Source organism: Manacus vitellinus, unplaced genomic scaffold, assembly GCF_001715985.3.
Source record: "Manacus vitellinus isolate BGI_N305 unplaced genomic scaffold, ASM171598v3 scaffold_12_pilon, whole genome shotgun sequence".
In the NCBI taxonomy this organism is placed as follows: domain Eukaryota; kingdom Metazoa; phylum Chordata; class Aves; order Passeriformes; family Pipridae; genus Manacus; species Manacus vitellinus.
The window spans coordinates 3,947,382-3,961,428 of record NW_021938949.1 but is presented as its reverse complement, the minus strand read 5'-3'; the positions used below and the strand labels follow the sequence as shown (position 1 = coordinate 3,961,428).

At 46.3% G+C, this 14,047-nt stretch overlaps 1 protein-coding gene across 1 annotated transcript in view; it reads right to left on the bottom strand.

The window, feature by feature from the left end:
- Positions 1-728: 728 nt before the first annotated feature.
- LOC103756344 (vasoactive intestinal polypeptide receptor) overlaps positions 729-14,047 on the bottom strand; it is a 71,833-nt gene continuing 58,514 nt past the window's right edge. Inside the window, exons 9-13 of the mRNA XM_008922388.2 lie at positions 12,606-12,675; positions 10,139-10,230; positions 4,810-4,939; positions 3,721-3,762; positions 729-2,273 (exon numbers count right to left, since the gene is read on the bottom strand). Coding sequence (XP_008920636.1) covers positions 2,082-2,273; positions 3,721-3,762; positions 4,810-4,939; positions 10,139-10,230; positions 12,606-12,675 — 526 coding nt within the window. The 3' untranslated portion in view covers positions 729-2,081. The remainder of the gene's footprint in view (positions 2,274-3,720; positions 3,763-4,809; positions 4,940-10,138; positions 10,231-12,605; positions 12,676-14,047) is intronic.

The window sequence follows — 14,047 nt, the reverse complement described above, 5'->3', positions numbered from 1 at the left end:
GAGGTCTGAGTTAGCTCACTGGAAACTCAGGACTTGCACATCTGCCCTTCACAGGGTTCTTTATTCCCCTCACTGTCTTCAGCTCTCCACGCTGTTCACAGGGCTACATATGGAGAGATACTTATGGAGTATGGTAAAAGGTATAGCTCTGGGAATGGTTTTGGCATGGAACACTGCCCTCTCAGAACTGAGGGAGGAACTGGATGTCCTTGGTCTGTGAGTCTCCCCCTGGGCTCAGCGTGGGTGGCTGGCAGTGAATCACAGAGGCTTCAGGCAGGCAAAGAAACCAGCAAAGCAACCCCAAACCCAGCAAGTTAAAGATGCTTCCCTCCAATGAACTACATTAAATCATGGAGCAGTAAAAGTCCAGGTGCTGTTAGTTAGCACCTGGTAGGCAAGTTGAGATCTCTGAACTCTGAAGGAGGTGCCCACCTTCCTTTCCAGGTTTGTGTGTTGGTGGCCCAGACTCTCCTTCTCGAGGACGTGTCAGAGTAGGATGAGAGCAGCCCAATTACTGAGTGTACACATGAGCTGAGCAGGAATTTCCCACCCTCGGTGTAAAACTGGTGCAACCCCGTTTGTGTGGGACCAAACATCTGTATCCTTTTATTTTCTGTCTTCTGACTGAGTTTGGGAGTGTGGGGATTGTCTCAAATGCAGTGCTTGAGCAGGACTGGGTTTCACACCTCTCCTTTGCCCCTCCACCAAGAAAAGAAGAAAAAGAAAACATGACTATTCCCTTGGTTTTAATGGGATCCATGTGCATTCCTCAAATAGGGATTGCCCCTAGATGAAAACTAATAGGCCTTCAAAAAAGAGGCAAAATGCACACACACATCTCAAAGATCTAACAATGCCTTCATCAGAGGATGAAAGCTTCCCACAAAAGCTGAAGAAGAAATCAATTTAATAGCCCCTTCAGTCCTTCCTCACTCCTGCAGTGCCAGTTCTGTGCTGAGAGTACCTTGTCCTGATGAAAGCAATTTTCCTCACTGCTGTGACACTAATTTTTTTTCATCTGGAGAGTGGCTCCTCACTGCAGGTCTGCTTCAATTAGTGATTACAGGGTTCTACATCTCCCTTTCCTGGCAGTGTGTGCTAAGCAAGTGCAAATGAATTACACCCCAATTATTTTCCCCTGATCCCTCATGATCCCTGGTGCATTAAGGCACCAAGATCTACGGGAGAACTTGAAGGAAAAACACAGCCATGCTCTGCTTTTGGCCTCTGTACCTGGTTTTTATGCATGCAAACCGAGTTTCCTGGTCATTGAACACAACCAAAACAAACACCACGTCCTGAACTCGGTGCAGAGAAGGGAATTCTCATGCTGTTCCTTCTCAGCGACCTGCTTTTCCAGAGAGCACCAGGATGCCTGGAAAGCTTTTGTTAATGAGGACAGTGGGTTATTAGCAGCACACACTGCAGCCCTGGGGCATCCTCTGAGGGGCTTTCCTGGTGCTGCAGCTTCATCTTCACCTGTGTAAAACACAGGGGTCATGCACTGGCCTCTCCCTTCTTGCTCATGTTCCTCCTGTCCCTTCTCCCCGTGTCCCCGACTCCATCTTTGATGCCTTATCATCACCTCTTATCCACAGGAATTTTGGCACATTCATACGTTTGGCATTTTTTTTTTCCTGCTTCTTGCATCCCTCTCTCCTTTACTGGCTCATTTCTTTTTTAAAAAAAGTGCAATTTATCTGTTTCAGAGACGCCGGTTCCGGTAAAGCCCCCGAGGACTCGGGCTCTCCCCTCCCTTCCTCCCCTGTACTTCATCATTTATGACACAGCATCCCCCAGGCTTTCCTCAAGCGACTGGGACCTTTACTCATAGTTATCAACCCCCGAGGGCTTGAAACTGAGGAGTGAAAGGTCTGAAAAGAGGGAGAGGAAAAGCATTTCTCTGCCTCTCGGCCTGTCCGGTCCTGTCCTGGATGCCGGTGGCTTTTCCAGTTGTGTGTCCTCTGTTGGCTCACGTGGAGCACGTCATGTCACAGGGATTTGTCAGCGCTGGTTCCTGGGGATCCCTCACTCTCTCAGTGTCTCTTTTGGATGCTCCCTGCTGGGAGAGCCCCTCCCCATCACACCAGGGAGAATTCGGCCTGGAAGCCGGAGCACCGGCGAGTCTTTGGCGAGCACTTGGTCAACATGGAGATCTGGGTGCTGAAGTTGGTGCCGTTGCTGCCCAAGGAAGGGTGGTGGTACTTCATGTCCGAGCCCAGGAACCTCTCCAGGTGCCACCTCCGCCACTTCCTTTTGAGCTCAGCTTGGACCTGGGCGTTGGAGAGACAAGAAAATCACTTGCTGTCGCTCTGATTTCGTTGTGTGAGCAGCCATGGGCGACCCACCCACCAAGGGGCCAAGAATTATTTTATAAAGGTCACTAAACTCAGCTTGGCCTGGACTTTTAGCCACATAGAAGAGAGGGGACACCCCAGACAGCAGAAATCCCTGAGCTCCAGCAGAAAGGTGAGCACAGGGAATTTCTTATTCATAAAGCGAAGGTGCCAGAATAGTTAACTTCAGCTTCAACATACTCTACATTTTGTGAGTAATTAATTAATCTTAATAATTAAGATTTTTTTTTTTCACTGCCCTGTTTTTGGTCCAAATAGAAATGATTCAACTACAGCTTGTTTGTAAAGCTGTGCATTTTTTTGACAGAAGCTACTGGTTCCTGCTTGGGGAGTTCACTGAAATTATCTGGTTTACACTGTCCAGATTAAAATTCTGAACAAGTCTGGCCACTGTCCCTGTCCCCTCCTGCAGCCTTCCAGCCCAAATGTTTAGATAACAGTATGAATTAGATAAAACAGCTGTGTCTGAGGGGCTCTGGGATGAGCAAGCACAGCAACAGCACAATACCAGGATGAGAATCCCAGGAGTCGAAATATGGGAAAGGCAAGATCAGTGCCTGCAAGGTAAAAACATGTTTACCTGGCACTGCTGCGCCCAACAAGTCATGTCAGTGCCTGTATTGGTTTTGGATCATCAGCAAGCTTGTGTGGTACTGCCCTGTTCCAGGCAGGATTACTGGGAAAGGTCTCTGCTGGAGCTGGGCTCTCTGCCTGATGTACACATGGCATCAGTGTGGCTGATGCAGCTTTGGAGCTGTGAGAGAGAAAATTGGGATTCTGGACACTCTTCCTCTCCCCTAGGAAGCTGCAGCACAAATCCAGCTCACAGCTGCTTCTTTCTTGTCCGTGCTCTGTTTATTGGGCTGGAAGTGCTCCAGATGACAGCAGCTCCCAGTCTGTAGCTGCTCACACCTACTTGGGAGCCTTTGCAACATGGGCTTAATCAGCTGAACTTCTAATGGGCAGGTGGGGGATGATACAAAAATATCACTGCACTAATGAGCCTCCATCCCAGCAGCGGGCCTGGTCCTGCAGAGGATTCACTAAGGCACTTGGCAGGGCTTAAGATGGGATTTATCCTTCCCTGCTGAAGGTGGGCCTTTGGGATCAGGGTTTGTGCAAGGTTCTGCTGGTGCTGTCTCGTGAGTAAAGGGTGGACTCAGCAGCAGTGATGCACACAGTGCACACAAAAGCCCTGACATATTTATTAATTGTGCTGAAAACTGTCAGGAAAGTGGTTGAACTATTTTTCTGGAGTGAGAGATTTGACTTGGATGCTTCCCACCGGTATGGTAACATCAGGAATGGGACACTCAACCCACTTAGCTGGCAAACATGAACCAAACAACACTGCTGATCTTACCTCTCCGTTGAGAAAACAGTACAGAACAGCCACCACAAATCCCTGGGGGAAAGGAGAGAACAGGCTTTCAGCACTAAACACAATGATCTCAAAGGAGGGATCATGGAATCAGGATGGAAAAGACCTCTAAGATCATCAAGTCCAACAGTGCCATCTTCACCACTAACCCATGTCCCCAGCTGCCACATCTGGATGTTTTTTGAGCACTTCCAGATGCCAGATGTGAAGTGATGATGTTGTAGACAGTGATGTTAACTCAGCCACCACTGAATAAAACTTGCCCCTGAAATGTGCATGGGACATGGGGACAGCCAGACCCGTCTCCCAGGCTGTGAGAACGTGGCTGGGACTGACAATGGTCAGAAGCAATGGGATGAAACACTTAAATAAGGGCTTCTTTTCATGCAGCCTCAGGGGCAAGTTTAACGGCCCAACACTGACTGAAGCGGGAGGGTCTAAGAACCAAACTCCATCAGGACTAATGTGGAGGGCAGCCCCATCATCCATCCTCGTGGGGAAGCTGCCTCCTGCACCAATGAGCTGGAATCCTGCTTGAGCAGGAGCTACAGGCAGCACTTGACTTGTGAAGAGAGGAGAAAGTTCATTCAAGTCAAGTGGCTGAAGACAGACCAGGCTCCTGGTCTGTCTGACCAGACACTCCCACCAAAGGCCATTTGTCTCATCTTGCACTATGGAATCATGGAATGGTTTGGGTTGGAAGGGATCTTGAAAGTCATCTAGTTCCACACCCCATGAGATGGACAAGGACAACCTTCCACAAGACTCAGGTGCTCCAAGTCCCCTCCAACCTGGAACATGTCAATAATATATAAACTGACCTATGATGCTCACTTTTTTTTTTCCCTTGAGCACATAAACCCCCAGGGTGACTAATGTACAGATGTACATTTTCTTTCCAGGTGCCTAAACCGAGGAGGAAGAATCTCCTTCTGGAATTGCAGGAGGCAAAATATAAATTTGTCTCCCATGCTGGCCATGCTGGAGTGAGGAGCTTTTTCCCCAAAGGTCATTACACTTCTCCCTCCTGACAGACCTGGTGGCTGAGTGGTGGCCCAAAGGGTGGCTTACCTGGAACGACCCGACCACGAGCTCAAAGACCAGCTTAACTTCTGCCTTGAAATTGTCAGGGAAGAAAGCAAACATGATGTAGTGAATGCCAAAGAGAGGGATCAGCAGCAAGGTGGACTTGGCCAGCCTCCTGTTGGAAAGACAAACACGAGTCAGAAGGGGAGAGGGAAGAGGAGCTGAAGGGTAAGAGGATGAGAAATCCCACAGCCCTGAGCCTTGTGCAACCCTGAACATTGAATTTGCTGCATTGAATTTGTTTGCTGTGTGATATTGGACACTCATCCTGGGGTCCAGGGAACATCCAGCCTTGAGCAAGGGAGCATCAGGAGGTTGCCCTCAGCCAGGGGGATGGAGTGTCTGGGGTACAGCAAAACAGTGGGTGTGGAGATGCCACTCCTGGCTCAACCTCCCCAGGATCCCTCTGCCCACCCGGGCTGGGATGCAGTGACACAGGGGGGTGGACCCTCAGCTGGGCACAGGCACTGTGTGGCACCTCAGACTAACCCAGGACCATGCTGGGAGCACTTCCTGCTCGTTAACAGCTCCCATGTAATTATATCCATGTCTCCAGCCAAGGCAGAGCAATCAGCCCTACATTATTTCTCCTTGTTCCTCAGACTGCAGACGGCTGCTGATTTCAGACGTGGTGACACCATAAAATGTGACATCTTTATTCCTAGTGGCTCCACTGGAGGTATTTCTTTCTCCCTTCTCTCTTCTTCCCCTCCCACCAGAGAGCTTTTTTTCATCTCTACCAGCTAAATCATCATCTAGCACTGTCTTTGTTTGCTTGGGAGATTGCTGAAAATTACAGCTTCTGGGAGAGAAATGGTATGTTTAGCTGGGAATAATGACAGGATATTGCACAAAGAATGTCTCCAAAGGAGGGGGATGAACAGTATTAGTGCTTAATGGCATCAGGCTGGGTAATCAGAGGCCTAATTAGGAAGAAATGATAATTTATTAAATATAATTGTTATTAAAAAATAGTTGACAGAAATGAAATGAAATCAAGAGCCTAAGGATGCTTGTGGGGGTTTTGGCTCCCCTGGTCAACCACATCCTGTGGCACCTCCATCTCTCAGAGGCTTCTGGAGGAAATGAAGCTGAGGAGAGGATGCTGGAAATACTTGTTCTTCCACCTGCAAATCCTTCACCTCCAAAGCCTCATCAGGCTCAGTCCTCTCAGAGCATCTTCATTTATTTGCCATCTGCACCAGCCCACTGGGAGGGCTGATGTCAGCTGGCTGATGCCAGCTTTGTGCAGGTGATGCTCATCCCTGTATCTCCCAGCAGACCTTTTCAGCTTTCCCTGGGCCTGGCCCAAAGGCAGCTCGACATTAGGGCTGGTTTTGGAGGCCATGGCTCCCCAGGGAATACCTGCTGGCTGAAAGACACCTGGGTGCAACTCATTCCAGGCAAAATCAGTGCCTGTAGGAAGCTGAGGGACTCCCAGGAATTTGCCTTTCCCACATCCCTCACCAGCAGGCACATCCCTGCTCATGGGGAGGAGATCCAAAATCTGAGTTCTCTTGGATGTCTTGCTCTGCCAGAGCACTGTCACTGTCTTTGGTGACCATCAGTGTTCCATGTTCCTCACTCTCAGAAGCAGGTCTGGCCAGTATGACCCACACCAGTATGACCAAGCCCTAATGCTCCCAGCTCCAGATATATGAGAAAGCAACTCATTTTCTTAGCAGATCACAGTTCAGTGAATATTTCTTTTGGATTTGCAGAGATCTCTCCTCCATCCCCAACCTCTGAGGAACAGTAAACCTGGAGATGATGAGACCCTACCTTTGTGTACCATATTCACAGAAATGCTGTTTTCAACCTCCAGGGGATTAGAAAAATTGATCTTATCTTTGCAGACAACACTGGGGCCTCAGTTACAATATTTTCCCTCCTGGATGCACTGTGGCAATGAAAAGGACATAAATGCCAAAAGCTGAGTCCCCTCCTCTAATTTGCACAACCCCCCAAACCAGCCACTTCCTTCCCCAGACACTGAGTGATGTTTCAGATCTCAGTGTGGCATCAGGGCAAGGGCTCTGTGGTCCAGCACTGTGATAGTTAAAAGATTCCCCCCACTAAACACTGCAAAGAGGAAAATCATCTTCCCCAGTCAGGGTGTAATTTCTCCCAGGAAGAAAAAGCCTGGATGTGCAGGAGGCAGAACTTCTTGGGAGGCTGTGTAAAATCTCCCTGCTGGAAGCCATGGATTCTCAAAAAACTTGTAACTCTCATTCCCAGAACATCTTAGACCCAGCCTCTCTGACAGATGTACATGGTGACAGGTAATTTAGGGAAAACACGTGTCCATCAGCCTGCATGGAACCTACTCCTCTCCTTGGGAGTGGGAATTGGGACAGTTTAATAATGCTCCTTGAAATTATCATGGAAAACTTTGATGACAATACTGATCTATGAGCACGTAAAGAATAGAAAGAGATGAATTTTACTCAAGTTTCCTGTTGTAGAAAACAAAATCTCTTTGCCTGAAATTTTGCTGTCCCACTATCGCACGTGTCCCTGTCATTTCCAGAAAACTGTTTTGGGAGCTTTGTTTTCACAGTTCCCAATACATGAAAGCCCAGTTCCCTGTCTGGAGCATTAATGAGTGAGTCAGCAGTGCACCTGAACTTCCAGCCTGCAGCTACACTGAAACCGCTCGGAGTTTGAACAGTGCTTGTCAACATGTCAGCGTGTTTTTAGAAAATAAACAGTATAAAATAAACAAGAGAAGGAGGGAGAATGCAAATGAGACATCCAGGATGCTGTTAGTCTAAAACAGATTTATATCAGACTTGGCAGGAGGAACCCAAACAGAATCACAGAATCACTGAGGTTGGAAAAGCCCTCCAAGGTCATCAAGTCCACCCTGTGCCTGATGCCCACCTTGTCCCCCAGCCCAGAGCACTGAGTGCCATGTCCAATCCTTCCCTGGACACCTCCAGAGGTGGGGACTCCACCACCTCCCTGGACAGCCCCTGCCAATGCCTGACCACCCTTTCAGTGAAGAAATTCTTCCTGATGTCCAACCTGAACCTCCTCTGGCACAGCTGGAGGCCGTTCCCTCTCCTCCTGTCCCTTGTTCCCCGGGAACAGAGCCCGACACCCTCCGGCTCCCCCCTCCTGTCAGGGAGTTGCAGAGCCAGAAGGTCCCCCCTGAACCTCCTTTTCTCCAGGCTGAGCCCCCCCAGCTCCCTCAGTGTTTCATTAGCAGCAGTTTTTGCTAAGATCTCTTGAGTCCTGCAGGTAGAACCCCAGAAGTCTCTACAGGTTGATGTCTAAACATTGAAAACTTAGGACCACACTGAGAACTCCCCTTGCCAGGTTCCAGCCTTCAAGATGAGACACTTAACACTTCCTTCCATAGGAAAGTGTGTTGCCTCATGTCCTTCAGCTCTCAGTACAGTTGACAGAGACTTCCAGATGTCCCAGAGGACGTGGCTGGTGGCCAGATGCCTCTGTGTAAGGGTAAAATTTTCCCACAGGTCCTGGGTTCTACGTCCAAGAAAGTATCTGAAGTGTCTTAAAGCACCTCATATGTCTTGGACGCATAAAAGTTTAAGGTCAGGTTGGATGGAGCTCTGAGCAACCTGGTCTAGTGGAAGGTGTCCCTGCCCATGGCAGGGGTTGGAACTGGATGATTTTACAGTCCCTTCCAACCCAAAACCATTCTGTGGTTCTGTGATCCTATGAAGTGAGCAACTGATTCATTCCCTGATGGCACTGAGATGTCTTTCCAGGTGGAGAAGGAAGGTGAGGAGCTGCAGATGTGGAGCTCAGTTGTACTTCAGCAGCACCTCCCGTTGGGCAGGTCAGCGAGGGGAAGTCTGTGCTTTACTGCTGTGCCACGTTTGTTTACAAGGCAAAAAGAGCTTTCCTGGCAGCTCCCAGGAAAATTTCATTTCCCACTTCACTGGAAAACGTGCCCTGAACCCAAAGCTCAGCATGACCTCTGAGGTAATCTGGGCATAACCCTTTCAGTGCGTGTTGGCAACACTTCTGCTGAGGGGGAACAGGAGCCAACAGCTCCAGGATGCTGCTCAGAACATATTTCAATATGCTGATTTAATCTCCACACCTGGCCAGAGCTGTTGCAATCCTGGGGTACAAAGGTACAACACCCAGTTGGAAATACAGAAAAATAGGGGATAAAAAGCACAGGGTTGGTAACATTGGTGTGCTGAGATGACAAAAACAGAGGTAATTGGCTTTGGCTGCTGCAGGCAGAAGTTAAGGTCAAACTCTGGCCTTTTCTTTCATAAATCTGAGAATCTCTCGAGGCAGATGAAATGAATAATTTACCATCACTAGAGACAGGCTCAGTGTCATGGCTGAGCAATGTTTAAGGAACAGACTGTTATTGTTTTCCATCTTGCAGAAAGTTGAACTGAGCTCAGATTCTTCAGGGTACCCCAAAGTGCAGCTCCAGACGAAGACAAAGGTTTATGAGCAGTGACCATGTAGATACAGGACCTTTTTCATTTTAGTTCTCTTCGAGGAAACATTTAATAAATATCCAGGATAGTTGAAAAGCTGAACCAGGACAGTGGCAAGAGTCAAAAATAAGCTGGTCTGAACTTTTATTTTATTTGCATTGAGGCCAGAACAAATCCATATAAATGGACATTTTCTTCACTCTTATAATTCTACAGCTAAGACCAGTCTTGGCCACTGAGACAGATGTTGATCTCACTGGTGTGTTGTTCATGATAAAAATCCCCATTAAGGTCAACTTTATATCCCTGGAATAAAAGCATTAAGTCAAGCAAATCTGAGGCAGTGATCCTTCTAAACACTGAAGAGAAATGCATTGAAATAATCCAATTTAGGTTAGAGGTCTGCTTTGGGATAAGGAAAATCTGCCACAGATTCTACTGAATGGATTAATTTTCTAGATCTCTCCTTCTTTGAAAAAGGGACCTGAGAGTCAGGAAAAAAAAAGCCCATACACTGTGTACAGCAACTCTTGGTTGTCCCTCGGGGTTCCTCTGCCTTCAGAATCCACTAAATATTAAAGATGCAAAGAAAGAACTTTTTTTGCCTCATGATCATTATTCTTGCTCTCACTTCTTCATCATTAATCCCAGGAGAAGGTCTTTTCACCTGCCTCAAACTGACATCAAACCTGTCCGGCTGTTTTAGGAAACGCTCCATTTCCTGATTTCTGATCAGCTTTGATCAAGTAACAATTAATTGATTCTGATCAGTGCAGACAGAGACAACAGTGAACACAGTGAATAGTGATGCAGTAATGAACTAAAGGCCAAACAGGTTTCCCAAAAAGCAAAGAATATGGCAGAAGAAGTCCAGGACTTACGAATATTGGCTGGTTTCATTGTGTCCAACGTCCGGGGAATGCAACTTCTGGACCAAGATGCGGATGATGCAGATGAAGAGGATGAAGTTCACCTGCCAGGATGGGAAGAAAGGGAACACAGAAGAGAGAGAGAGGCAAAACATTAGTTATTTTTCCCTGGTGAACAGAGCCCATCATTAGAGGGGAATTCCTTCCACTGCCATGTTTTTGCCATGGAACAAGCTGTGGTTAAGCAGCCATGAGCAGAGAGCCCAAAGTAAACGGACACAGGATGGCATCTTGGGCCTGACATCAGCCTGCTTGGGACTTCGTGTCATACATCCCAAGTATGATGATGTCAAGCCCATAGAGCACAGCTATGCACGACGTCCTGCCGGCGCCGGGGTGGGAAAAGAGCCTTGGGAATGAGCCGAGCGACGGATGAGCCCTCGGGAGACGCTGACATGGGACCGGCTGCTGAGCACGTCAGAGACTGAGCCAAGGAGACCAAAACAAAACACAGAGCAGTACCCACCCCAACTCTACTCAGTGCTACTGGCCATGGCCTCCCTGGGAGAGGCTGGAGAACTTGCATGGCAAGGGATAGACCTCGTGGACACAACGGGAAACGTTCCCTCCTAGGACGTTAGACTGGGAGCTGCCCCCTGAATTTTAAATGGTTCTTTTCACTCAAAAGATCTCAAAGTGCTCCACCAACACACTCAAGCAATGTTAACCTCCCTTATTATCAAAGGTGTAGAGCTAGGAATGGCATTTTCCCAATGGAATGCTGTAGATGGCATGGACTGAATGCAACTCTATTTGCTTGTAAGGTCTTATCCATCGAATCATCCTGTTATTCATGCAACACAGAAAATAGAAAAGCAGTGACAGATTCCTGGGGACTTGGTTTTAGTGTGGCCACAACCTCTCTCTTTATCCTTTCATGGATAAACTGAATGCACAAATGGCTCTGATTTTCAGAGGCTCAGCAGCTGGAAGGGATTGTGTTAACCAGCCAATTGGACTTCCTGCAAAAACATATTGTAACATTTCCTCCAGCAATTCCTACATTTATCTCAGCAATAAGGTGAATAAAATAGACTGAAGCACATCTCTCAATTAGACACTCACTCTTCTTTCAAAGGCTATGAGTAATTGGAAATTAATGGTATTTCTTGGATGCATTGCTTAATCACTTTTTATCTATCCTGAGCCATTTATCTTGGTTTCTGCTTGTATTTATTTGCTCGTGGAAATGGTTTGTGTCTGACTTGGTGGCAAGTAAAATTTATTAGTTCAAAACATTGTTATCTAGATCAATTACACTAATGAGCATTGATAGCACACAAGATGCAGAAATGAAGGTAGGAATGGAGCATTAAATACTGGCAGTGCTGGTTTGGAGTGGACTGGGAAATATAACCTTAGCATTCCATGGATATCAGGATACTGGAGAAGTTGTTTAATTTATTTTTTCAACCTAATCAGAGGCACTTGACGTTGTACATAAGAGATATCTTATGTATCCTTAAGATTTTGTATATCTTGTATATGCATTTCTTCCTTACATTGAGATATACACCTTTTTCCCGTGGATATGGAGCAAATGTTGCATTACTCCCTGAAGAAACCTGCTGTTCATCAGCTGGTGGTTATCATGCCCTTCCCCTGGGACAGATTCAGGGGATATCTGCCAAAGCAAAATCAGGAACTGCTGGGTAAACTTTGTTTGGCAACGAGGAAATGATTTACTGGCCAAAAGCAAATACAGACTCATTGATCCAAAGAGAATAATAGGGTGTATTTTTTGACTGAAAGCTTATCTCAGGAAAGGGAAAGTACTATCTGCAGCTTTCTATGATGACATAAATATTTTGAGATGTGTCATCTAAGTACTGTATTTCTTTTCAGTGAGGTAAACAGAGTAAAATGTCATTATTCAAATTGTTGTGGTTTTGAATCCCTGCATGACAAATGCTACAGAAAAAAAACCTTCTTGTAAAGGTCATGACGTACGTGGAATAAGAATGTATGTTCTAAGGAAAGATTTCTGTCTAAAAGAAATATATTTGGTCTGATTTCTGTTGCATTTTTTTTTTGTATTCCCTTCACACGTCCTTGCCTTCATTTAAGAAAACTCAGAGCTAAGTTTAACTCAAGTTCATTTGATTTTAAGGCTTGGCTTGAAACACATAATGTTCAACAGGGATGTGAGGACTGAGTTCCTCAGAAGTGTCCTGGTTTCTGTGGTCAGAACTGATCATATCCAGAGAATTAAAATCAGACACTTCTGTTGATTTTTCTGGAAATCACACAAGCTGGAGGGTTTTTCCTCATCCTCAGACAGATGTTCAACATACAGTGGGATTTTTCCTGCCAGTGCATCTTCCATGGACACTTACAGAACACTTCTCAACACCCCTTCACCCCCCCCACTTAGGACTAAAGATGGCTTTGCAGCCAGCAGAATGTGCTGATACTTTACCAAGATAGACACCAAAATAGGGGTTTTAATGATCCACCAGAATGGGGATTCCACTATTTCCTCCCAGCACCTAAAAAGAAACAAAACAAGACTTAAAACTTCAAGCACAGAAAGCAAGATGTGGAACCTCTTAGGTTTTCCTAAAAGCAAAGGATATCTAGGCTGGATTATTAGGACTAAACCTTGTGTGCATGAACTGGGAATGGCCAAAGACTTGCTTTGCAGAGGCTCTGAGCACTGGCAGGCACCAGTTGCCCCAGACACAATCCTGAGAGCTCTTTTCCCCTTGGAAATGGAATAGGCTGGAAGATGTTCTGCAGGGTGAATGTGGGAGAGGATCGTGATCTCCTGAATTTCTCCTATACTGAGCTCTGCTCCAAGGAAATGCTGCCAAACCCACAGATCCATCAGGTCTCCAGTGCTCTCCACCCCCCTGGATGATGGTGGAGCATCTTCAGAGAGCAACTGGCACCATCAGAAACAAAACCAACCACGTCCTTCCGAAAAAGATAACAGCCAGTGGTGGGATTAGTCCCACTAAATCCATCTGCACCTGAGCTATGGATCTACTTGGAAAAGTCCATTGGGTCCAGGATGGGATTTATTTCATCCCCAAGTCAGAACTGTCTGCACACAACTCCACTCACTTGGAACTGTGTTTTAAAGCCAACAAAGAAAGGACAGGAGAGGAATGATGTGGAAATGACTAATATTGCTTGGGACACATTTATCTGCAGACCTCGGTCAGGTGATGGAAGGTGCATTTTTAGGAAAGCATTCATGAAAACTGGGCTGCATTCATGTTAGAAACAGATCAGTGGAGCCTGCTGGAGACAATTCCACCTGGATTCAGCTCATCTAATTCAGGATGTTGACAGTGCAGGCAATAGCAGATAAGCAGAGGTATTTTTAGGGCACAGTTCTGAGTCCTATTTTGGGCAGCAACTTTAGAATGAAAAAAATTGCACTCCATGGACTGCACTGACTAAATCTCCACTAATTCCAAAAGGAGATGGAGCAAATTGCTCACACACAGATGCTGCCAGTCAGGTGCCTTCTGCCCTCTCATTTAGAATTAAAGTGGCCCTAATTATGTCTAGTGCACTTCATTTTTAAAACAAATTCAGACAGTCTGAATGAAGGTCATTTTAATTTGGAGTTAGAATGTTTAAATGGAGGCTTAAGGTTGTTTAACTGATCTTACATAATTAGTTTATTTCATCTGGATTAATTTCCTGTAATTTTTCTCTGTAGGTAACTTTAGTATTGAAAGAATAATCTATGTTAGGTATTAGCATATCCTGTTAATTCACATTGTTTTTCTTGGCACAAAAACGTAGAGCTTTAAAGCCTCCAGAAAATGCAAAGAAGTCTGTATTTTTATAAGAATTGCTGGAGCTGAGTGGGAACATATAGTAGGAAGAATTGGTACCCAGAATGGT